This window comes from Lethenteron reissneri, chromosome 43, assembly GCF_015708825.2.
Source record: "Lethenteron reissneri isolate LAM-NWPU_2019-01 chromosome 43, ASM1570882v1, whole genome shotgun sequence".
NCBI classification, from domain to species: Eukaryota; Metazoa; Chordata; class Hyperoartia; order Petromyzontiformes; family Petromyzontidae; genus Lethenteron; species Lethenteron reissneri.
The window spans coordinates 11,647,523-11,672,031 of record NC_083821.1 but is presented as its reverse complement, the minus strand read 5'-3'; the positions used below and the strand labels follow the sequence as shown (position 1 = coordinate 11,672,031).

Below are 24,509 nucleotides of genomic sequence, written 5' to 3'. Positions count from 1 at the left end.
CTGAGGGAGGGGGGTAAGGGGAGGTGCCTAAGCAAGGGGGAGGGGCCGATAGGGGCTGGCTACCTGGCTGGCTGCCTGGCTAACCCAAGTCAAGTTATCTTTTATACAGGTAGGAACAACAGCTTCCACACAGCCTACCAGGGATTATTTGTCTGTCTGTCGTGCATATTTGTCTGTCGTGCACGAATGCGCTGTCCAACCAAGTTCTGCCTGCCCACTCCGAAGGAACGTGTTTTGTCTGTTGTGCATCGGAATGCAGCCCACCCATGCACCCCCCCACCGACCGCCGAGCAGGGCCACGATTGGTTGAGGATGTCGGGGAGGGTGGGGGGAAGGTAAACACGCCCAATAATCCAAATTCCCCCCCCCCCCCCAAACGCCGAGCGGGGCTGCCATTGGTAGAGGTGGGCTGGAAACACGCCCACTCATGCAATCCCCTCCCCACCGAACACTGAGCAACGCCGCGATTGGTTGACGATGTCGGGGAGGGTGGGAAAAGGTAAACATGCCCACTCATCCAACTGCCCCCCTCCTGAACGCTGCGCTGAATGTGTGTGTGAGTCTGAGAGTGTGAGAGTGTGTGTGTGAGTCTGAGAGTGAGTGTGTGTGTGAGTCTGAGAGTGTGAGGGTGAGTGTGTGTGTGTGTGAGTCTGAGAGTGTGGAAGTGAGTGTGTGTGTGTGAGTCTGAGAGTGTGAGAGTGAGTGTGTGTGTGAGTCTGAGAGTGTGAGAGTGAGTGTGTGAGTCTGAGAGTGTGAGAGTGAGTGCGTGTGTGTGAGTCTGAGAGTGTGAGTGTGTGTGTGAGTCTGAGAGTGTGAGAGTGAGTGTGTGAGTCTGGGAGTGTGTGTGAGTCTGAGAGTGTGATAGTGTGTGTGTGTGTGTGAGTCTGAGAGTGAGTGTATGTGTGTGTGAGTCTGTGAGTGTGAGAGTGAGTGTGTGTGAGTCTGAAAGTGTGAGGGTGAGTGTGTGTGTGAATACCTACATCACTGCTTTATTGACCTATTCAAGGCCTATGATACCATCAGTAGGCCTGGGCTCTGGGTTTTTCTTCGTGCTTTCGGAGTCCCTGACCCTCTGCTCACGACCATTAAGGACCTTCATGATGGTGATCAGGCCCGGGTTAAACTACGTGGCCGGGAGTCAGAGCCTGTACACCTTGGGGTGCGACAGGGATGTCCTCTGGCTCCCTTCTCTACGCTTGCGAAACGTGGACCCCCCTAATGGAGCTGAGGAGGAGCTCACTTGAAAGATCTGGGCAAAGTCCCATCGGTGAGCTCCTCCGGCAGGCAAGGCTGCGTTGGCTGGGTTATGTAGCCCGCATGCCCAGCCACCGCATGCCTAAACAGCTTTTCTTCGGCCGGATCAAGGGGGCTAAATGGGCGCGGCACGGGCTAGAGAAGAGATGGAGTGATGTGGTATAGGAGGACGTGGAGCTGTGTGGACTTGCCGATGACTGGTACCAGCGGTGTCAAGATCGGCCTCTGTGGAGGAGGCTCGTGAAGAATGCTACTGGGCAGTTGGAGGCAGTCGCCCTCCAGAAACAACGGAGGGTGGAGGAGCGACGCTCACAACAACGAGCGGAGCGCCGGGTATCTAAAGCACAGCAATTAGGCACAGTAGGGGGCACAGGTGGTGCATCAGCCAGTCATCTCGGTCATCTAAGTCAGTCGACCCGTGGCACCTGGGTCTGCCCCGTGACCTCCTGCCAGCGGGCGTTCGACACTTCACGTGGCCTCAAGGTGCACATGGCCTGGCACAAGCGTCGTGGTGACATCACCAGTGTGTGTGAGTCTGAGAGTGTGAGAGTGTGTGTGTGTGAGTCTAAGAGTGTGAGAGTGAGTGTGTGTGAGTGTGAGTCTGTGAGTGTGAGAGTGAGTGTGTGTTGACGATGTCGGGGAGGGTGGGGGGAAGGGTAAACATGCCCACTCATCCAACTGCCCCCCCCCCTCAATGCCGCGCTGTCCAACCAAGTTCCTACCTGCCCACTCCGAAGGGACGTGTTATTGGCTGCCTCTGCCTCTGGCATGTCCGATGTGCGGCCCAGGCGTTCTTGGCTCTGACCGACACCGCAACCCCCCTCCCCTGCCCGTCACCGCGTCCTTTCGGTGGGGTGTGTACCAGGCTCGGTGTTTTAGCTGCTGCAGTAGAGCTATCATTCGTGGTGATGTGGGGACACCGTGCATCCTATAATCTGCGGGGGATATCCGCAATCATTTGCTCCAATTAGCTGCGGGAAACAAAAAAATGTTGCATAATTGTGTTGCGCCATAATAAGGCGCTGTAAGTCACTTTACCTGCCACCATGGTCACGGGGTAAATCTCCCCCTTCGGGTGGCCCGTGACCGGAGGTTGACACCCCAGACCCCCAAGGGCTGGGGGCTGGGAGGTATAGAGACCGCCCACCGATTTTAAGACCCTTTAGGATTTAAGGCCTTTTAAGACCTCCCAGAAGGTTCTGGGGTCATTAGGGGAGGGGTAAGCCCCGACCTGGCGATAAAAAGCCGGCCCTCTGAATGAGTCCGGCAGTGTTCACCAACTCAAGCCTGAAGACATCCAAGACCTGAAGACTGGACCAGTACCCGGGGACCCTCAACCAAGGTTCTTGTCAGTGCCGGGTTGTAGCGGACCGGTGGTGGGACCCGTACCCTGACAGGGTCGGGTCGGTCTAGCTTCCCTTAGCGGCCGTGGCAAGGGACCTGCATGTGTGTAGCGTAGCCGGGGTTTGTAGGACACACTAGAAGGGAGGCTGTACCTCCCTTAGGCTATCGGGTTGAAGGGGCCGCACCCCTTCATATTACAGTCGCTGTTCGAAGAGTTGTTGAAATAAACGCGTTGCCTCCAGAAGTCGTCTCCGTGTAGTTAGACACACAACAATTGTAATAATAATTGCTGATAAATAATCAGAGTTTTTGCAGATCCAATGGCTCCCAGAAGCCAATGCTGCCAATCTGCATTATAAGGTCACACTCATTACACACAATTTCTGACTGATCTCGTCAAGGAGCATAAACCATCACGCGAACTCCGGTGACCCTCGCAGGGCTTTCAGCTGCTGGCCATCGAACGACGGTCACCGCATCGCGTGCTTTCAGATGCACTTCTGCAGCCGTCTGGAACGCTCTTCTTTCCGATACGGTATTAGAAAGTCACTAAATATATGTACTTTTAAATCTAGATTGAACACTAATTTATTTAGAACTTGTTGTTGTCTAAAGTTTGTCCTTTCCCCGCACCTCCAATTAGCACGGTTGGCTATGTATGGTGCGAAAGAATTTCAACACACATATATATGTAGTGTAAAGTAGAGCCGACATGAGGTTGGGGGGGGGGGGGGTCGTCCTTTATTTTCCCCCAGCCTATACTTGCCCACAGCCCTCTCCCAATCCGTTCCCCGCCAGAGTGCCCCGAGCCCCCCGATGTCCCCCTCCTGCATCTCCTCGCCTGCTCCTTCTCCACTGTGTCTGCTCCACTGCCTCCCTCCTCTTGGTGGGAATCCTCTCCATGCCCCTTAACCCACTGTCCATCTCCATTCCTACCCCTAACATCCCTTACAATAGCATGAACACTTGTAGGGCATGCGACACGCCACGGACACTTGTCGGTGACTCCCAGCCCTTTGTTCCACGAATCCCAGAGCCCTCCTCCCACACCTTCTATGCACCCTCTCACCTCTTTTCTTCTTTCCCGACAATATTTTTTTGGATGTTCCCCCCCCCAATCCCCTACCTCCTTTTTCGCACATTGCTTCCCAGCGCCTCTCTTTAACTATTTTTTCCTGAGCGTGGTGACGTGGCCCTGGGTGACCCCTACCTCTAACGTCAGCGTGCCACCTGCACAAACCTCTACATACACTCTAAACTAAACTATTTTAATTTTACCAGGTAATGCCTAATGAGCTATACAGCTCTTTTTCAGGAACCGAGTGATGGCTATGAGATGCTAAACGATCACTGCACCTGCAGATGTGTCTTGCCATGTTTGTTTCTCCCCATTTGACCTCCCAAGATGCCTCATTCCTGCCAAATTATATTTGTTTGGCCTCCGTGAAAAGAATACTAATTTGATTGTCTGTGCCCCTCAAGCATAAACTACCCCAGATACCCTAGACCCAGAGTTAACGAAGCAATCCATTGACAACAGGAGTGGAAGGCGGTCAACATTTCCACATTGAGGCATTCACTTTGCCATGCCTTACCTCACCCCAATTGAAGTCTTTATCGAGTACCATCACACAAAGTCACCCATGGAAACGCCACCCGATTGCCCACGTTGACCCTGCATCGTCGTGCAAACTTCATAACCTGCCTTTTGGGAACCGTGTGAGGTGAACACTCCGGCAAAGGTGTGCGAGCGATACTTTGTCTGCATGAACCTGACCAAGACCTCTGCGTGGTGGAGACGAGATCCTAGCAGCATCCCGGGGAAGTTTGGAGCCACACGACGTGGAGAATCGCTCGTGCTGGTGGGGGAGGTCGTATCAGCATTTTGCATGCACTGAACGCGAGTGCCTTTTTAGTGCAGTGACAACAATTCTAAACAAGTCCCAATGAGTGGCGTCTTTGCATGCGTGACTTAATAATTAATTTCCGGCATCACTCCTTGTCATTTGGTCAGCCAGGTCACTTGTGTATGCATGACGGAAGGAGTCACACGGGCACAAGATTGGCTCTCACCAGTGACCACACTTAGTAGGAGTGGTTTGTTTTTATTTTGCAGACAGGCCACCGTTTAGGTTTACACCGGGTTAGTGCAGTTTTATACAGACGGCAGGAACATTAAATATATCGCAAAGCTCACGAGAAATCACAACGCGCGCACACTCAATCCTACACCCTCGCGAATTCTGGAACTCAAACACATTGAGGCAATGTTTCCTCAGCCGTTGCTGGGCCACCCAAGCCATTATGGAGAGCATTGTGGATGTGGTGAAGACTGTGCACCACCTCCACTAATCCACCAGATGGCGCTCCACGCCGGCTTACCACAATTTAGCATTATATGCCAGACACCCCAATACGAAATTACGAAACTAACTTTTTCCTGGGCGGTCCTCGACTTAAGTCGGTTCGACTTACGTCGATCCGCATTTGCGGAAAGGTTGCCAATGGCCACAACCACGTTATTACGCATGGGAGTGGCAATTGGGTGTCGCGGTGGCGAGATGTTAACTACCTTGCCAGGTATGCAGGAGGTCGTGGGTTCAATCCCGACCCTGACGATGCCTGCTGTATACTTGGAGTTTGCATGTTGTCTCCCCGCGGTCACGTGGATTTTTCTCCTGGTCCTCTGGTTTTTCTCTCCGCATTTAGAATCAACATGCGTTTTGAATATTCGGCTGCTATACATTTCCACCGTAATAAGACACTAGCGCTGAGCGATCATTTGTGGCCAGGTCGCTTATGAAAAAGAGCTACATCGCTCAGTGAGCCTTACCTGGTTAAATGAAAAAATGTTTTATTAGGTACGGCGGTCAAACTCCAGCACGATGCAGACTCAGGCGCCAGTTCTGCACACAAACAGTATGCCGCCCGCTCAGTCGGCTTTCCTACGCACTCCGTTAATAAACCTCTCTACGTTCTTTGGTGATTTTTTAAAATATATTTACTTAATCTTTGCTCAGTGATAAAAGGAAAGGTTATTCATAAAAGGATAAAAGGGAAGCTCAGTGATAAAATGTAAGTTCATTCATAAAAGGGAAGGTCAGTGATATGAGGTAAAATGAAGTGAAGGTCAAGGGAAGGTCAGTGTTCGACTGATTATCTTGCAGTAAATTTCCCCGATTTAACTGCAAATATGCAGTCCAAATAAGCCAGGAATTACGAAGAATCAAGCACTTTCTAAACACCATTATTGTACTTTATATATGATTGGTAGTTGATTAAATATACTATTTATATTAATAATAACTATGAAGAGTTGAGTATCGCAGACCCTATTATACCATTGTTTCTCTGGGAAAAATCGGTCTCGATTTACATTGTTATGACTTCCTGCACCTTTTCTAGGAATGTAACATGACAGAGGTGAGATGATCTCCTGTATTGTGCAGCTTACAACACTGACCAGCAGCACATCACATTTTTTATTCTGAGTTTAAGATTGAAAAGATTGGATTTTTGAAGTTTCCAAAATATGTTCTAATTTGTCTCGGCACACCGTTTGGTAGGGAGTTGGTCACCAGCAGGGGTGTACGTGTTGCAGTTCTTTCGCACCGTACGTAGACAAACGTGCTAATAGGCGGAAGGCTCCAAGTGCTTTTGTTTTTCTTCTACTTTGCAAATGGATGGGGAGCTAACGCAAGTCTTAAACGTCGTTTCTAGCCACCAAGTGCAATTAAAAACACGTAAAGGGGTGTTTCTATCGGCCTCTGAATGGGACGTATCAAGCCGTGGCGGAGAACGAGAGGCAGACAGATTGTTGCCTACGGAGGTTGTTCATCCAATATAGTAAGTGGAATTTGAATGCATTCATTTTTATTAAAGGATATTGAGATTGTCAATTTTTTGTTGTTGGCAATAATGAGACCATGCTTATGAAAAATCATTAAAGTAATGCATTTGCTATTTTTATATCTTACATCAATATTTCTTTATGAAAAACTATCTTTACTACCCGGCTTCGCCCGGGGCTTGGATTAACAATGCCCGGCCGCCTTTGTCTCCCCAGTGGCGATGTTCACACACCACACCAGTTACTCGTTTGAGGCTGAGTCGACCTAGGGGAGGCCCAGGAGCGGTTAAAATAATCGTCACTGGTGGTGGCCGTGAGTGGGAATCGAACTTGGGTCGCCGGGTTCGTCGCGCAGCACGCGAAGCACTACACTACCGCTCCCTCAACACATACATGCGCCAGCGTCCATAAGAAATACACGTGCTTGCTGCAGACACACACAACTTTCAGGGTGCGTACCGCAGTAAACGACTGAAATAATAAAGCAATGCTGCGCGAAGAACGCCTTAGACCGGCATCACATTTGTATGGCACTTTACTCGCGCCGCGGAGGGTTGGAGGGGGCGTGACATGAGCAGGCACACTGCGTTACGCTTCCACGTGCGCGGGTCACATGACAGATGTGACGTCACAGCTCACTTAGCGTGCAAAAAAATATGCATTATTGAGCCGCCCCTCTCCCCCAAAAAATACAAAAGTCTATTTTTTTTATTTTTGCATGATTTACAGTCTGGAAAGTATCCACATGACAAATTTCAAGTTTGTTGCATGTCGGGAAGTATGCTAAACATTTTAAACAGATACACATTCGCACATTTTCCTTTTATATATAGAGATGTCATTCATATTATTTTTGTTTCATTAAGCGGTATTTTTTTAGCACGTAGTTACATTTTCGTAAGAAACTGCAAAAAGATATAAAGTGGTACCTCGGTATAAGTCGTTAATTCGTTCCAGAAGGTAGGACTTACACCGAAAACGACGTATACCAAACGTTTTTTTCTCATAAGAAATAAAGGGAAAGGAAATAATCCGTTCCAGAGTATAAGAAATGTTATTTTATATGGCATATTATACATTAATGGGGTTTTATAAAATTACTTAGACACTACTTATTACTAAATGCATACATAAATTAAAATAAATGCATAAATTAAAATATATTGAAATAAAATTCAACGTCACTTTACCTTCCTGAGAGGAGTTGATAGCCTACGAGGATGGTGGTGAGGAAGGGGAGGAGTGGTGAACGGGGTCTACGCGGCGGGTACGCGGTGACTCATCCCGACCCATACAAGTTCTAGCAAGCGCGTCGTATCCCAAGCAAGACGTCGTATCCCAAGACATTTTTTTCTCGTCAAAACACGACGTATACCAAATTCGACATATTCCAAAGCGGTCGTATACCGTATACCGAGGTATGACTGTACAATATAGACATCGACCTTTGTCCCAATGTACTTGACAGCATCTTTGGAAATCAACTTTGATGCGGCAGGTTGTGCAAGGCGGCTTGCAGGAGTAACAATCAGATTTGATCGGAGCATTTTACATCCGTTCGTGCAGGGGCGGTTTCTTCATTAGGGCGATTGGGCGACGCACCACCAATGTCATTAAACCACAGTCACGCTAGCCGTCACTGCAGCCTCTGGATATAGTCCAATCAGCGTCATGTCACGTTCTGTGGAGTACCGCCTCTTTTTGGGCGATTTCACTCCGGCTGAGAATCGCCCGAGTGGCCCCATAGACTTACATTGAAAGATGCTTTTTTTCGAACGGGGGCGCTGCAATGCATTCTCTATGGCTTCCGGGAGGGCTCGCCCTAACGTGCTTACGTCATCATACGTGCTTACGTCATCATACGTGCTTACGTCATCATACGTAAGCACGTTCCATCCAACAATATAATTTGTTGCCACCTAGTGGAATTTTTAATAAAATAAAACTTGAGTGGTTTGTTTTAATAGTGAGTATAGAAACAAACAAGATGTATTGTAAGAGTCACTTTATTTTTCATTATTATTAAAGAAGTGAAGTTGCCTTTACATGCTTAAGCTGTTAATTTATCCATTGCATGGGTGGACCTTATCCTTATCAATCATCCAGACATTTGCCCCCCCTGAGAGATTTTGCAGGAGCCGCCACTGCGTTCGTGCCAATGGCGAGTTGCTATCACGAGGCGACAGCCTCGACCGTACCGTGGCGCCGATCTTTATCCTCGTGAAGAACCATCCATAAATGGCAGTGAGCAGGTGAAAAGAGCGGCACGTCAGATTTATTAAACAAAACAGACTGCTCAAGGTTGGTCATGAAACTGTCGCTGCTGAAGTTGTGTCGACGACATCTCCAGCCGCTACTGGAAGCAGGCCGATTGTTTTACATCCGCCGCTGTAGTTTGACGACAATGAACGAGTGGTCAGACACCAAAAAAGACAAAGACCCCCCGTGTAGCCTTTACAGACTGTAGGGGCAAGTGCTGTTAGCGAGCAGCACCTATGAAGGCCGGCACGGCACACGACGGGGTGGGTGGCCAGCACCACGCTCGGCCGCGTTTGTCTCCTTCGTGGCGATGTTCACACACCGCACCACGCACTTGACTCTCACACGTGTGTCCTTAATAGAATCATGCTCACAGTGCCATCCAGCCACCTGCTTCCAATCATCTCAACGCGCGCCTTCCAGAACCTTATCTTGTACAGCCCCCTACAATATGACAGTGCGTGGCATGGTGTCTAAGTGCAGTTGCGTTTGATGGGTCTCTGTGTGCGACAGGTGCATCGTCGAGTTAAGTTTGTTGTTGCCTGTTTATTGTTAACTGCAACATCATGTACATCACGTCAGTTGCATCTGTTGTCGGTGCAGTGTAGGAGATCGGTAGTTGCATAGCTGGGCCACCCTTTGTTCTTGTTGAGGCGGCTGCATTGTGGCTAAAACGCAGTGCACAGTGACGTTGCTACCCCTTAATGCCCACGACCTCTGATTAACACGGTTGTCTATGTATGGCGCGAAATAAGTTCAACATACTGTATTCTTAGGTTTTTTCGGTAAAGTCACGTAGGTAAAAAAAAAAAATTCATGAAAGTAAAATAAAAATAAAATAAAAATCACGACGTTTTGGAGGCAACACAAGCTTCCGTCTTCAGGTGGAACCGTCACAGCACGATAGCTGTATCAAGTGAGAGAAATTCCAAGAACACAGTATCTATATATATAAAATCGCAAATCTGTCTGTCTGTCTGTGTGTCTGTGTATCGGACCATACGCAGTTTCATTGGACGAAATGTCAGGGATTTGCGAGATACGATTGGTCCGGCGGTTGCCCCTGGCAACGGGTAGCGACGCATTCACCACGGGGTGGACGCCATTTTTAATTCCCGTTAAAAATAGGCGCACGCATTAACACGCGACTCTGAGGTAAATTCATCAAAGTTTCACGTCCTCTTCACTCCCCCCCCCACCACAATGTGTGCAATTACTATTATAGGGTCGGTAGATTATAAAATTATAGCGATTAGACAGTATTATTGTAGCGCGGAGGGGGGGGGAACGGCACCCATACCCAGCCTCAGCCGGGTGGGCAATTTAGGCGAGGCCGGAGGCTCTACACGGTACTAGGCCTCGACACCCACCACGCGACTCTGAGGTAAATTCATCAAAGTTTCACGTCCTCTTTACTCCCCCGCCACCCCAATGTGTGCAATTACTATTATAGGGTCGGTAGATAATTAAATTATAGCGATTACACAGTATTATTGTAGCGCGGGGGGGGGGGGGGGTAACGGCCCCGGTACCCAGCCTCAGCCGGGTGGGCAATTTAGGCGAGGCCGGAGGCTCTGCACGATACTAGGCCTCGACACCCACCACGCGACTCTGAGGTAAATTCATCAAAGTTTCACGTCCTCTTCACTCCCCCGCCACCCCAATGTGTGCAATTACTATTATAGGGTCGGTAGATAATTAAATTATAGCGATTACACAGTATTATTGTAGCGCGGGGGGGGGGGGGGGGGTAACGGCCCCTGTACCCAGCCTCAGCCGGGTGGGCAATTTAGGCGAGGCCGGAGGCTCTGCACGATACTAGGCCTCGACACCCACCACGCGACTCTGAGGTAAATTCATCAAAGTTTCACGTCCTCTTCACTCCCCCGCCACCCCAATGTGTGCAATTACTATTATAGGGTCGGTAGATAATTAAATTATAGCGATTACACAGTATTATTGTAGCGCGGGGGGGGGGGGGTAACGGCCCCGGTACCCAGCCTCAGCCGGGTGGGCAATTTAGGCGAGGCCGGAGGCTCTGCACGATACTAGGCCTCGACACCCACCACGCAACTCTGAGGTAAATTCATCAAAGTTTCACGTCCTCTTCACTCCCCCGCCACCCCAATGTGTGCAATTACTATTATAGGGTCGGTAGATAATTAAATTATAGCGATTAGACAGCATTATTGTAGCGCGGGGGGGGGGGGGTAACGGCCCCGGTACCCAGCCTCAGCCGGGTGGGCAATTTAGGCGAGGCCAGAGGCTCTGCACGGTACTAGGCCTCGACACCCCACCACACTATAGGCCGTACATATTACTGCACAGCGGCGGAGGAGATCGTGGCTGGGGGGGGGGGGGCAGGGGTAGCAGCCCATCTGTGTATATATGTAAGGTTATTAAGAAATATATTTTTCACCCGGGCAACGCCGGGTACTTATGCTAGTTTGTATATATACTGGTTGAGGGTGGGAGGAGCCAAGGTAGGTCCTGAATATTATTTTTGTGAGGTTCGGTGCGGCTGAAGCACGCTGTTAGGAATGAGCCTTTGTTGGGTAAACTAGGTGCGGATGATGTAAAGGTGCGTGTAAAAGGGACAGCCTTTTTGTTATGTAGAGATGATGCGGCTGAAATCGCTGCCAGGAAATGAGTCTTTGTTGTGTAGAATGAGCTCAGTCAACCATTCTACACAACAAAGACTCATTTCCTGACAGCGATTTAAGCCGCACCACCTCTACATAATAATAGGCTCAGTCAACCATTATACACAACAAAGACTCATTTCCTGGCAGCGATTTCAGCCGCATCATCTCTACATAACAAAAAGGCTGTCCCTTTTACACGCACCTTTACATCATCCGCACCTAGTTTACACAACAAAGGCTCATTCCTAACAGCGTGCTTCAGCCGCACCGAACCTCACAAAAATAATATTCAGGACCTACCTTGGCTCCTCCCACCCTCAACCAGTATATATACAAATACTGTGTTCTTGGAATTTCTCTCACTTGATACAGCTATCGTGCTGTGACGTTTCCACCTGAAGATGGAAGCTTGTGTTGCCTCCGAAACGTCGTGATTTTTATTTTATTTTTATTTTACTTTCATTAATTTAATTTTTTTACCTACGTGACTTTACCGAAAAAAACCTAAGAATATGAAGCCTTGCAGTCACGAAAGCTTTAAATCTAGAATTCAACATACTGGTTGGTGACCAACTCCCGAGTTGCGCAAGAAATGTTTTCTTTATTTCTGTTTAAATGACGTTAACAACAACAAATACCGAACTGAATAAACACCAATGCCACATTCACAGCATCCATGCATTGGGTTGTCATAATTGGAGCATAACGTTTGTTTGATATCATTTCTATGTATGTCACACCAGGAGTTTGTCTAGGTCTACAAATGGTGCAGCATCATATATTTGAAATGAGGCAAACAAATAACCGATGCACGCTCATTTGAAATATTACATGGTGCAGTATATGCCCTTGGCAACTATCAATCATACTCTACAGATTTATTTGTTGAAGCTCTCATACAATGAAAGCCCTAAAGAACTACGTATTATTGTTATCAATTATATGGGTTTAAAGGTCACATCATAAGTAACCAAATATCCCTGATTATATATGTACAGCTTGTGATCAGCTGGGTTGTAGTTAAGGCTGCTCATCTTTTCCAAGGGCTTCGAAATCACGATGCTCATTAACCTCTCTTGGTTAGTTTTGGTGTCAAATGCAAAGTAGATCTCCTCAGTTTTAAGGCTAGAAGTGCGCGTGAGGTACAGGACTCCACACACCACGAAGCCATTGCTAACCGAGGGTTTGTACTGCGTGGTGGTCCAGCTGCCGATAACAGCAAGGGAAGTATCATTAAGTAAAGCAAGGGACAACTTCCCATCAACTGAGTAAATGACCCACAGACCTTGTTCATCCACAGAGAAATCCATATCAGAATAGGTAGAGCCCAGGTAAGGATACAAATTGCTTCCTGACGCTTGGGGGAGATTTACTCTGGTAATAGTGGAGGCTGTCAGGTTATATTTGCAAATAGAAACACCAGTAGAGCATCTGTAAAACATGTGATTTTTGTACATCACTGCATCCATTCCATAACCACAATCAGATCCACAAGAAAGGGTCTTTTGTTCCATCAGCACATACGTCTGCAGTGCCCGGTAGTTAGCAAACATCTGCATCACAGTAAAGTAAACCTGATTGCTGGTTATCACCCAGTACACATCCTCACGTCCCTTCAGTGGGAGTGGGTCTTTCCCAAAGGCGCCATATTGGAACGCTGCACCTTGCATGTTCAGAATGTGAATATATGGTGTGCTGACGTTCTGCAAGCCACCGTGCACGCATGAGCCTGCAAAGAAAACACACTTTAGAAAATGTTTTTTACGTTTCCATTAGGAGAAAAAGTTCATTGAAATTTCTAATTATGATTTTAAAATGATCAAACACGTAAAATGTTTTATTAATACAAATATACAACTTAAATCTAGGTCGCCACCACAGGAATCGGTAATGTCCATCACGACCAATGGATGAGTGTAACACCAGGATTGTTTAGTCAGGGCCACACAAGATCTTACTACTTTAACTTTTTTAATATTTCCAGGGTAATCCACTTATATACACTCCACTAAACTAATAGGGAGACATTTTAGACACACAATTGCTATATTGCTGCTCTAAGAGGGATTTTGGTCGTCATCGCGAAGCCACCCCGCCCCGACTGCTTCCACCCACCCATACCCACTGCTGTCCCCGGTCACCACTACCACTGCTGTGTACCCCCCTTCCACAACCTCCACCCCTACCTCTACAAGTCCCTGGTCACTACCATTGCTTTGTGCACACTTCCCCCACACCCTCCACAACCCTCACCACCACCACCCAAACAAGTCCAACCCTGTGTCTGGAAGAAGAGGTAGGGGGGGAATCTGCCATATGGGGTCGATATTGAGGGATTTAGCAGTAAAAGAAAAATCTAACACAAGTCAAAAAAATGCAAACAACATTTTCTATTAAGGACAACTAGGATGTGCAGATGCAACAAATAAATGCAAAGTAAAAAAAGAGCTTAGCTCAGAATTTCCCAACAGCTCCGACTCCTGCAGCTCTGAAGAACCATGGCCACGTCTAATGTTCGTGGTTGGCTGTCTACAAAAGAGGATTCAATCTCACACGGTGTGCCACGGATGCAGGAATGGTTGCGAACAGCCAATAATCCACAAATTATAGGGATTTATGGATTATGGCATCACCGATTATTGTATTTCTGCTGTATTTGAGTTGCACTTGTATTGCACTTAACCCTACCCCTATCTACTGCAGTGGACGTATAGGGTGAAGAGAACCACTGATATATGGAACTCACCTATGGGGGGCTGCTGGCCAGGATTGCTGCCGGGGGGCTGGCCAGCATTAGAGGCCTCCTCTTGGCAGTCCTGCAGCTGCTTGCGCAGAGTGTCCACCTGGCGTCGGATGAGCAGCACGTTGTTCCTGTCGTACCTCTCCAGCGTGTTCACCACCACGCTGACGTTCTGGATCTGTTGACCAAGATGGAGTTATAATACATTGCATCATGAGTGTTATAAAAAAAAATTTAGATTTATATACGACAGAAATCTTCAATGAGTGATATGAATATTTCAGGACTTCTGTTTGCGAAGTAGAAACACTTCTAAAATATTGTTGCACGTGACAGTCAACTGTAGGGGAAGGGCTACCAAATGTCTGGGAGACTAAAATGGGACATGTGCTGAGCTGGTAGGGCCCTCCCTCCATCAGCCCCACCTACTCTTACATGGCCACGCCCACTCACTCACTATTCCCGCCCATAAAGTTGGTTTTCCTCGCTCTGTCTGACATTTGACCTGCCTCCTGCTCTGCCATGTGAGAACTGGAGTGCCAGGAGAACAACCCTCTCAAAGCGATAACAGCAACATTGTATCCATATAAGCCATATTCACGTGGTGTCTTATTTTAAGGCAGAAGCAGTAAACTATAATTCCAGTCCAGATATATTTTAATTGAGCTGCCTGCATATGTCTTCACGTGAAACTGCTAAATTCACCGCTACATAGCAAGTTGTGTTATGAGTTGCTGCACTGAACATTTACAACAATGAATAGTAATCAGTATTACGCTTCCTTCTCTGAAAGAAAATGACTTTTCATATATAAGGCACGATTACATTTGTATAATCAATCTTTAATACGTTGATATGTTTCTTTAAAAATACACTTCATTCGGAGGAAAAAAATCTTCTAATCATAACCTCAGGTAGCTCTAACAAAGTATTTTTATTAAAAATCTTGTTTCGTTTTCATAACCTACCAGTGTATTTTATATCATACAGTAAACGTGATATTCACTTTTTTTTCAAATATGTGAATGGTGAATAATACTTGGAAGCTGCAACCCTGAACCCTTTAACCCCCACCCCCCCATACATCCAGGAACCCCAGGCCCAGTGATCCTGGCACCCACATCTTGTCAAATTACATGAAAACTCCATTAACTAACATGCTCATGTCTTTACACTGTCACGTGTTAGGCACTTGCCTACCCCTGTTGTGTACATTAAAATAGGAACCCCCGACCCTGTGAAATTGCAACCATAGGCTCTGTAATTAAGCACGTGTATGACCTGTAATGGTGGGCAGTATGTTTATTGAAGAAAGTGCACATGTGTGGAACACGTAAATAAATATCCAAGAGTATTGAGAACTGACACCCTTTCTACAACCTAATAGCAATTAGACATAGGACATTAAAACATTATCTCCAGGACAGCAGTGATGTAATAAACCATTGTGGTTTAACATAGTAACAATTCCTCATTCCTTTGCAAGCAATTTCACTAAGAAAGGCCATTTAATATCGGAGTGATTTATGCACGGTTTCTGTCTCCATGCTCTTCCCCTCCGACTCACCAGCCCACACTGACCAGGGCGATGAAGTATGGTTAGGAGGCACAGTATGATCGAACAACCCCCATGACCAGAGTGGAATGACAAAGGAATGTAGTTTTTTGTCAGCATGTGTGTATTTTTACACATTTTCACGAGCATTTCCATAACACAACACCCCTGATGGAAACAATTGCGTGCCTTTTTGACAATCGTGACTCACCGAGAGGTGGAGACGATCGAGCGTGGCGCTGGAGACCTCCAGCTTCAGCTGCTGCACCAGCTGCTCCATCTCCCTGATCTCCACCCGCAGCAGCTCAAAGTCCAGCTCTGAGTAGCGGTCATGGCCCTGCTCCATTCGCTCCACGCGCACCGTCAGGTTCCGCAGCAGCGCCGTGTAGCGCACCAGCGTGGCGTGGTTCTCTGCCACCTGCAGGCGTAGTTTGAAGATTATCTCCTTCCAACGCATTTCAATCGATCTTTTACACGTGTTGACTTAATAAACAACCATTTATATTAAATGTACGGGACTGTTGTTGGCAGTGCTGTAGTCATATATATAAACTTAGCGTGACTATAACAGCACGGTTGGCTAAGGTACGGTGTGAAAGAAGTTAAACATACATGCAATTAAAGGTTGATTCGTCAAGGAATCTTTGAGGACAGGTTAATGCCCGGGTGTTATCAAATACTGCCCTGGGCTCCCACAAATATATGAATTGCTTTAGAACGGCTCAAATACAACACTACAGCGCAATGATGAGCCCGAGAGACAATTTAGTCATTACAGCCAAATCCTCAATGGCTATTACTCACAGAGATTTAGTTTCCTAATTTAAACTTTGATTTAGCTCTACAAACCACATTCTATTTTATGTATGCCTGTGGTTAAATCATGAGCCTACCTGCTTATATTAGGTTTTAGAATTGCGTGAGTTATTTACTTGCTTGCTTTTAACTCTGTGCAGTACCTTGCGACCTCTGGGTGACACGTGCTTTATAAGTGTAAATTATTATTGTTAAAAACTCACGACTGAATTAACCGGGATGAATAACAATGGAGAGGTCGACATGGGCTATGGGTGTTGACAAAACGTGAGTTTGGAAGAAATGGAACATAGAGAGATGCCCCTAAAGCTGTAGCAGCAGCCCTGGGCCCTCATCAAGCTTCATCCTGCACTGCTTGGGGAAATACTGTCGTGCCCTCTGCAGTGTGAAACGGGTGACTGATAATTTCCAGAGAGTGTATGGTATTTTTTAGGCCTGCAATGATGGTCTTCTACAGGGATTCCAGGAATTGTCATCACAATATGATAACTCAATTTAAAAATGCATTACTGTAGCATTGTGCTGCATGGATAATCACTAATGGTTGCATAGAAAGTCTGTCACGGTGTACCGAAGCATTCATGAACTGATAACCTTCCAGAAAGTAACGATACAAGGGTTATAGTATTTTCGAGGCATGCAACAAGAAACATTTTTTTTATTTTAGCAGATAAAGGCCCACTGAACTATATAGCTATTTTTTTCAGAAGCGACTTGGCCATCAGAAATGATAGCTAAACCCAGTGGCTTATCATCATGTGGAAATTTATAGCAGCCAAATACTCTTAAACGGATGTTTATAAATGTAGAGGCAAAAAACCGAGGACCCACAGAAAAATCCATGCCGCCACGGGGAGAACATGCAAACTATAAATATATGGGCGTCAGGGTCGGGCTCGAACCCACGACCTCCTGTATACCAGCCAAGGTAGTTAACATCTCGCCACCGTGGCACCCCACACATGAAGTCCTCATGCCTTACTATCCATACTGGTTTTTTTCATCCTGACTAATTAAATAATAAGCTGCATACTTTATTCAGTGTTTAATTTAATACATTATGCAGATTGTTATTTTTTATGACTGTGATGTTAAATTGATGTTATCGATACTTTGCTTTTTTTTCGATTTGCAAAGTGACCTGGATGTTTTCATCCAGGACACCTTCCGAATTAGACTGTTTCATGTTATCCATAATAAATGATTTTTTGGGTTAGATCGCGTAAAAATAAATGTCATTAATCCCGCTACCACTAAACACATCTGATTAGTAAGGTTTTTCACGTAAAAAACATTCCAATTCATTACAAGTTCAGTACACCGGTGTGTTGGAGAGTAACCCCACAACATTTACAATTCGAGTACAACGTTTCGCCGGTAGTTAATGTTTCGTGTTGATTTCCACGTGTGTTGTTGGGCTGAATGTGTTTTCGGGCTGGAACGCATCTTGTTTGGCATGATGGTGGGCTTCTAGAATCAAATTCCTGAACATGCTAGCAATACGTGGAGCAACATCACATAAAACGTCAGACATCATGCAGAACACGTGGTACGACCTGAAAACACATCGGAGAGTTATGCAAGCACCACCGTGAAAACCTACACAGTCATGTTTCATGTTGGCTTAATGGGCAATGTTTAAGCTCCTGGTGAAATAAGAAGAGGTCACCTTCTGTGACTCCACCGTGACGGCCGTGGCAATCGTCTGGGTGCTGAGCTGCAGCTGCTCCACCGTGTTGGCCGGGAAGACGGGGTCCGGCAGATAGACGTTACACACGCACTGGCCCTCCGCATCCCGGGAGCCGTTAGTGGAGGCGCCAGGGACCAGCTTGGAAGCGAAGATCGCAACGTGAAAGCACAGCACACTCGCATATTTTAAAACATCACAATTGCATATCCACCGCAATATTTAAAGAGGCATTGTTCCCAAATTTTATACAAAATTCATTAAGTTTGCTTAGTAGACTACAAGACCACGAGAGATGGCGATGGCTTGGGGAAGCCTTCATCCAGCAGTGGATACATCATGTCTGATGGAGATTATACATGTAGAATGCATAACATGTCATCATTAGCTATTAGCCATCGTTCATCCAGAAAGTTTTAAGGAAACCCGCACTTAATATCAACCAGGTCTATTATAACACACAGCAGCACCAATTCCAGTATAGATCTTATTATGGTTGTAGTTACTTGGCAGATGCTTACTCCAGTCGACCAGTGACCCAGTATATATTCAGTCAGACAGTGATCCTGGCCTGCAACAGCGCGCGTAGCTTACATAAGTGGAGCAAGCGAGCTCCTGGAAGAGAAGACCGAGGACGACGCTGAGCAGTGCCTTCATCGTGACTGCTGGATGAGCTTCAGCTGTAGTTGTGTCCAGGTGCTCTGGTCTCGTATTTATGGGAGTGCCACTCTCATGCCATGCAAACACCCTTTGTTCTCTGTGTAGTGGCAGACGTCACAGGGGAATTACCCCATGGATTTTTTTTTTCCATTGAGATCTAAATGAGTGCTGGGGAAATCCACATGTAAAACAAATGGGAGATAAGTTAATGGTTTACTACGTCCTTTTTGTTCCCTAGGGTGATTCATCGAATGTCTGCCAGTCTCTACGAAATGCCCCCCGAAAGTAATACCCAATTTGCCTAAAGAACACAATGCTGTCTGTTCGGGCTTAATTTAATCGTTTGAGTTTGTTTACTTTTTAGAGACTGTGTAATGACTCTCTTTACTTTCTATTTGAGGACAAACTGCACAATGAGCAGTTTAAAAAAATCCTCTTCCCCTTGCCATGAAGTTGGGTGGAAATTCCAAGTTATACTTTCCATTACTTCCTAGACCCCTTTAATTTATATTCCATGGGCCTTCATGGGCCTCCATTATGTGTAACCTGAAAATGCATATCGTCAGTCATGATCTATCCACTGCTGGATGAAGGCCTTTCCAAGACGCCATCTCTTCATGGTCCTACTATGCAACAATATGCCTAGCTCCTGCACATACGCAGATTTCATCGCTTCTATCTCTGCTGAAGCTAGTGGGACTTAATCTAAATGATTAATGAAATGTGTAAATGTCAATGATTGAAATTCATTTATCCGATCTTTAATACTGTAATACTGAATATAAAATACTGGATACATTCAACTTTGTATAGTAATACAAATAGTAATTGTAAAAAAAATGTTTTACTGAAAATATAAACGTATTAAATATTATGGATATATATAACGAAATCAATAAGATGTGATAATAGGAATGCATATTAAGTGATTTCATGGTTGAACAACCGCAATGGCCAATAACGCATGGGGAAGCCTTCATCCAGCAGTGGATAAAGGATGTGAATTATTAATAATAAGAATTAGTTTTCTTTGGCATTTTGTGCTCTTCAGTATGTTGTACACGTCTTCATTAATTCACGTTTTAATAGATACTTAAAAATTGTTAATACCCACATTCATGAATATACGTTACTAACAGTCGGTTAAAGCAGCCACTCAATTTCTGAGTTCATTACCTGATGAAGATCAAAGCAGTTTGGGCGAAAAATTATATTATTTTAATTCAATCATGACAAGCACAGTACTAAGCCGCTGGTAAGAAGCTGTATTAAGTAAGACATGATAAATACACTGGTACATCGAAACAATGTTTGTGTAAAACTGACAGGCTTATCAGGTGCGGGAGTGTCACTGACACACAGGTTGGCATAAAACTACCACCACGTGGCCTCACCCGAACACAAATGTTGGTTACAAAACCCTACAAACATTGTAAGTCAAATGTGTGCACTTCACGTTTGAGGTACACTTAAGCAACGGTGAGCAGGGCAATGGATAATGTTCTGGAAGTCTTTCATGCAAATTCATGAGTAATTCTATTCTGAGCAACCATAACTACCCACTATTCCATGAACATCCCAAATCCCTTTGCCTATGGAATTTGAAAAGAACATTTAGCTCAGGGTTAATCACCGGACACAATCCATGATTGTCTTCTACAAACCAACAGTGTCGCCGGTTCATGAGAATACAAAACAAACAACAGTATAAATGATTAATGTCTAGATGTTGCAATCGTGCCCTTTAGATTACCTTGTGCATAAGTGTTGTAACACGTTTGCGTGTGGAATAGAGTCCGTCAATTTTTGCACTCCTGGAGGCTGGTGCCGTTTTATAAAATGTTGAGAAATTGTGATGGCACGTGTGATAGACTTTAATAACAATAATTATGCGTTCTATAAGCTGTCATTGCGATTTTTAAATGTGTTAAAGTACACTGGAATGTGTTTATTGATAACCATTCGAAGTTACTCTAAACTACAAGAGATGATTTGCTACAGGAAACTATAAATATCACCTATGTTTTACCATTAAATCTGTGGCTATTCGACTCACACCTTCAAAATCACAAAGCTTCTCCTGGGTGCTGATTGGAAATGCATGATTAATTTGTTACGTTAATTTTTGAAGTGATTTCAATACTGCTGAATTTATCAAGTTTTACTCTGCTGATGAGAACGAGAAAGGTCGACACCAGTCCAAAAGTTAGCTTGTTTAAACAAATGCTGCTACATAATATTGGTCTGAAAATCCAATCGTGCCGATGGACTAAAATATGTTGTACTTATGTATGTTGAACTTCTTTCGCACCGTACCTAGCCAACCATCTTACTCGGAGATGTGTGTATAAAAATCCTTGTGAATATGAGTTTTTTTGGTAATCAGGGTTTCCCTTCGTAATATTTTCCCTGTAATTCTGCACAATAGGGCATCAGTTTGATAAATAAAATGCTGCCGTGTGCCCTAACATCCTGCGTGTTGAGGTTCCCAGCCACCGTCCCGAACACCTGTGTAGTCTATCCATTAATCAGTCACCGATTGGTTACTTTGAATATAAATGAGTTTGAAGCTCATAATACAGACCGTCAAAGTATCCTTTATATTTTACATTTTAATGTTAAATAAGTTGTGGCTTATTTTTGTCGTTAAAATGTAGATTTCACGTTGTTTTCCTCTACAATTGTTACACTTTTAACCTAACACACACTACATTTGTTCCATTGTGCAATTCTTACCGTGTTACAATATGTACTTAATCCCCATCCAAGCTGAAAACTGCAGCCAACTCACCTTGAACCGAATTACAAAATAACACAATAAATACGCAATGTCTCCTCGACGTAACAAAGATAATCGCTTGTACTGTCAGCGAGTTTCATCGGCATATTACGTGCCCTGAACACAAGCGCCTTTGTGTCCTCTGGGTCCTCTGGGTTTTCCCTCCACCTTTAGAATCAACATTACGCTTAAACTATTTTACTGCTAGAAATGTCCACATGGTAAGCCACTTCGTTGAGCTATCATATGCGGCCAGACCGTTTCTGAAAAAATAAATATACAGCTCAGTGGGCTTTGCCTGCTAAAATAAAAAAGTGTGCGAAGATAAAATTATTTAACGTGTCCAAGTGGCATCTTTGCATACCTCGTGAGGCAAGGATCCGTTGCCAGGGTCACTCATTGTCATGTGGTCAGCCAGGTTACTTGTGCACGTACGATGGGTGGAGTGGCACGGGCGAGAGACTGGCTCTCTCTCACCTGTGACCACAATCACTCGGGTTGGCTTGTCTATTTTGTAGACTGGCTGCCGCTGGTTAGTGCAGTTTTATACGGTGAGCAGAACAGTGGAATGTATCCAACTAACCCACTCGTGCTGTGTCTAGATATTTTGTGTTTACTCTAATCAAGGGTTATCTACCTGTCCCCGCGTGAGTGTAGCGGTTAACGTGCTGAGCTACGAAGCCAGCAACCCGAGTTCCGATTCCCGCTCACGGCCACCACCACCAGTGATTATCTTAACCAGTCTTGGGCTTCCCCGAGGTCGGCTCAGCCTCAAATGAGTACCTGTTGCGATGTGTAAACATTGCCACTCGGGCGGGGGTGTCAAAAACACGACCTGTGGGCTGTACCTGGCTCCCCAAGCCCCTTTCTCTGGCCCAAACCATTTAAAAAATGCTACAACTTACTTATATACATATATTTAAAGCCTCTACCTAAATTCAACCTGAAATTTAAACGGAAATTTATCTATTTTTTTTCCCACGCTTTCAGATTTTGAATTTGAGGCACAGCGCGCCAAATCCCCCATTTCAATCTCCGGTTGAAATTCAAAGTTAAAATGTATGGAAAAAGATCATTATTTTTTCATTGTGATATAATTCGTATTGCCTTATGTTATCAAAGAAAAGGAAGGTAGACAAGATGTGTAGATTTGTCCAATAAAATGGAGGAATTCATATTTATTAGTGGAGGTTAATTAAAACCAAACATTGTGAATCCAATTATGCAGAAAAATACAACAAATACCCTGGGAAGATGCGTGCCAACACAGTTGACGAACTCGAGAAATCGTTGAAAAAGCAGCAGTCCCTCTTCACGAAAGTGAGGCGTCAGTTAAAGCTAGCTCTATAACTGCACAATGTTTCTGCAGAGGCATAATCGAGAGATGCATGTTTATCAATGCAGATTTAATATGTCCAGAAAAGCAACAGGCCTTTGCTAATATTAGCCTCTGCAGAAACAGTCGCTGAGAGTGTCATTGATATATATTGAAGAATATTAATGAGCAACTTATGGACAGCGCGCAGTCATTTTATGCATTTTCGGTTTCCATTGATGAAAGCACGGATTTAACTGACGTGGCACAACTTAACAGTTTTCATTTGTGATGTTGATCAAAATATGTGGAGTTTGTAGAGGTGGTTCCCATGAAAGACACCAAACCACAGCTGTACATATATTCACTAGTTAGGTGGGTGCCATGGACAGATTGGGTGTAGACTGGTCAAAAGCTATGAGTTTGGCCGCAGACGGAGCACCATGCATGGTGGGTAAGAGAGCTAGAGTTGTCACAAAGAAAAAATTAGGTACCGTCAATCCCGACCATCAGTTTTTCAGTGTGCAGTGCATTTTACACCAGGAAGCACTGTGTCATAAAACATTGCAAATGGGAAATGTGCTGGCCGTGGTTACAAACACCGTTAATTTCATTCACGCAAGGGGCCAGACCCACAGGCCCTTCAACTGCCTTCTTGAAAATGGTCAGAACCCCTGAAGACTGCCATATCGCACACGGACATTCGTTTAATAGGCTGGGGAGCGGTATTGCAAAGTTTCTATGAATTGCGTGGTGACCTACAGTTGTTCATGTGTAACGGGTTCCGGAGACACTTGTAGAGGTAACTTGTTTATTACAACCCGACACTCTCCAACAGTCCCACACTCCAATAGTCCTGATACTATGTTACAGCCTAGGTACACAGCCAAGATACTCTACTCTGGCTACGCTCTGGAACTCGCCCTCACAAGGTCGTAGAGTCGGGAGTTCCAAGAAAAAATTAGGTACCGTCAATCCCGACCATCAGTTTTTCAGTGTGCAGTGCATTTTACACCAGGAAGCACTGTGTCGTAAAACATTGCAAATGGGAAATGTGCTGGCCGTGGTTACAAACACCGTTAATTTCATTCACGCAAGGGGCCAGACCCACAGGCCCTTCAACTGCCTTCTTGAAAATGGTCAGAACCCCTGCAGACTGCCATATCGCACACGGACATTCGTTTAATAGGCTGGGGAGCGGTATTGCAAAGTTTCTATGAATTGCGTGGTGACCTACAGTTGTTCATGTGTAACGGGTTCCGGAGACACTTGTAGAGGTAACTTGTTTATTACAACCCGACACTCTCCAACAGTCCAACACTCCAATAGTCCTGATACTATGTTACTGCCTAGGTACACAGCCTAGATACTCTACTCTGGCTACGCTCTGGAACTCGCCCTCACAAGGTCGTAGAGTCGGGAGTTCCAAGAAAAAATAGGTACCGTCAATCCCGACCATCAGTTTTTCAGTGTGCAGTGCATTTTACACCAGGAAGCACTGTGTCGTAAAACATTGCAAATGGGAAATGTGCTGGCCGTGGTTACAAACACCGTTAATTTCATTCACGCAAGGGGCCAGACCCACAGGCCCTTCAACTGCCTTCT

General features: G+C 45.4%; 1 protein-coding gene across 4 annotated transcripts in view; it reads right to left on the bottom strand.

Moving 5' to 3' along the window:
- Window positions 1-11,965: 11,965 nt before the first annotated feature.
- The window catches only part of LOC133353289 (olfactomedin-4-like), a 34,916-nt gene continuing 22,372 nt past the window's right edge, over window positions 11,966-24,509 (bottom strand). For 3 of the 4 annotated variants that reach the window (XM_061569402.1, XM_061569405.1, XM_061569404.1), the window contains 5 exons: window positions 18,745-18,907; window positions 18,133-18,291; window positions 15,859-16,065; window positions 14,099-14,270; window positions 11,966-13,081 (listed from right to left, as the gene is read on the bottom strand). In XM_061569402.1, the coding sequence (XP_061425386.1) occupies window positions 12,291-13,081; window positions 14,099-14,270; window positions 15,859-16,065; window positions 18,133-18,291; window positions 18,745-18,807 (1,392 nt within the window). In that variant the 5' untranslated portion in view covers window positions 18,808-18,907 and the 3' untranslated portion in view covers window positions 11,966-12,290. Of the gene's footprint in view, window positions 13,082-14,098; window positions 14,271-15,858; window positions 16,066-18,132; window positions 18,292-18,744; window positions 18,979-24,509 lie in introns of all 4 variants that reach the window. The other variant, XM_061569403.1, reaches the window with a different exon arrangement.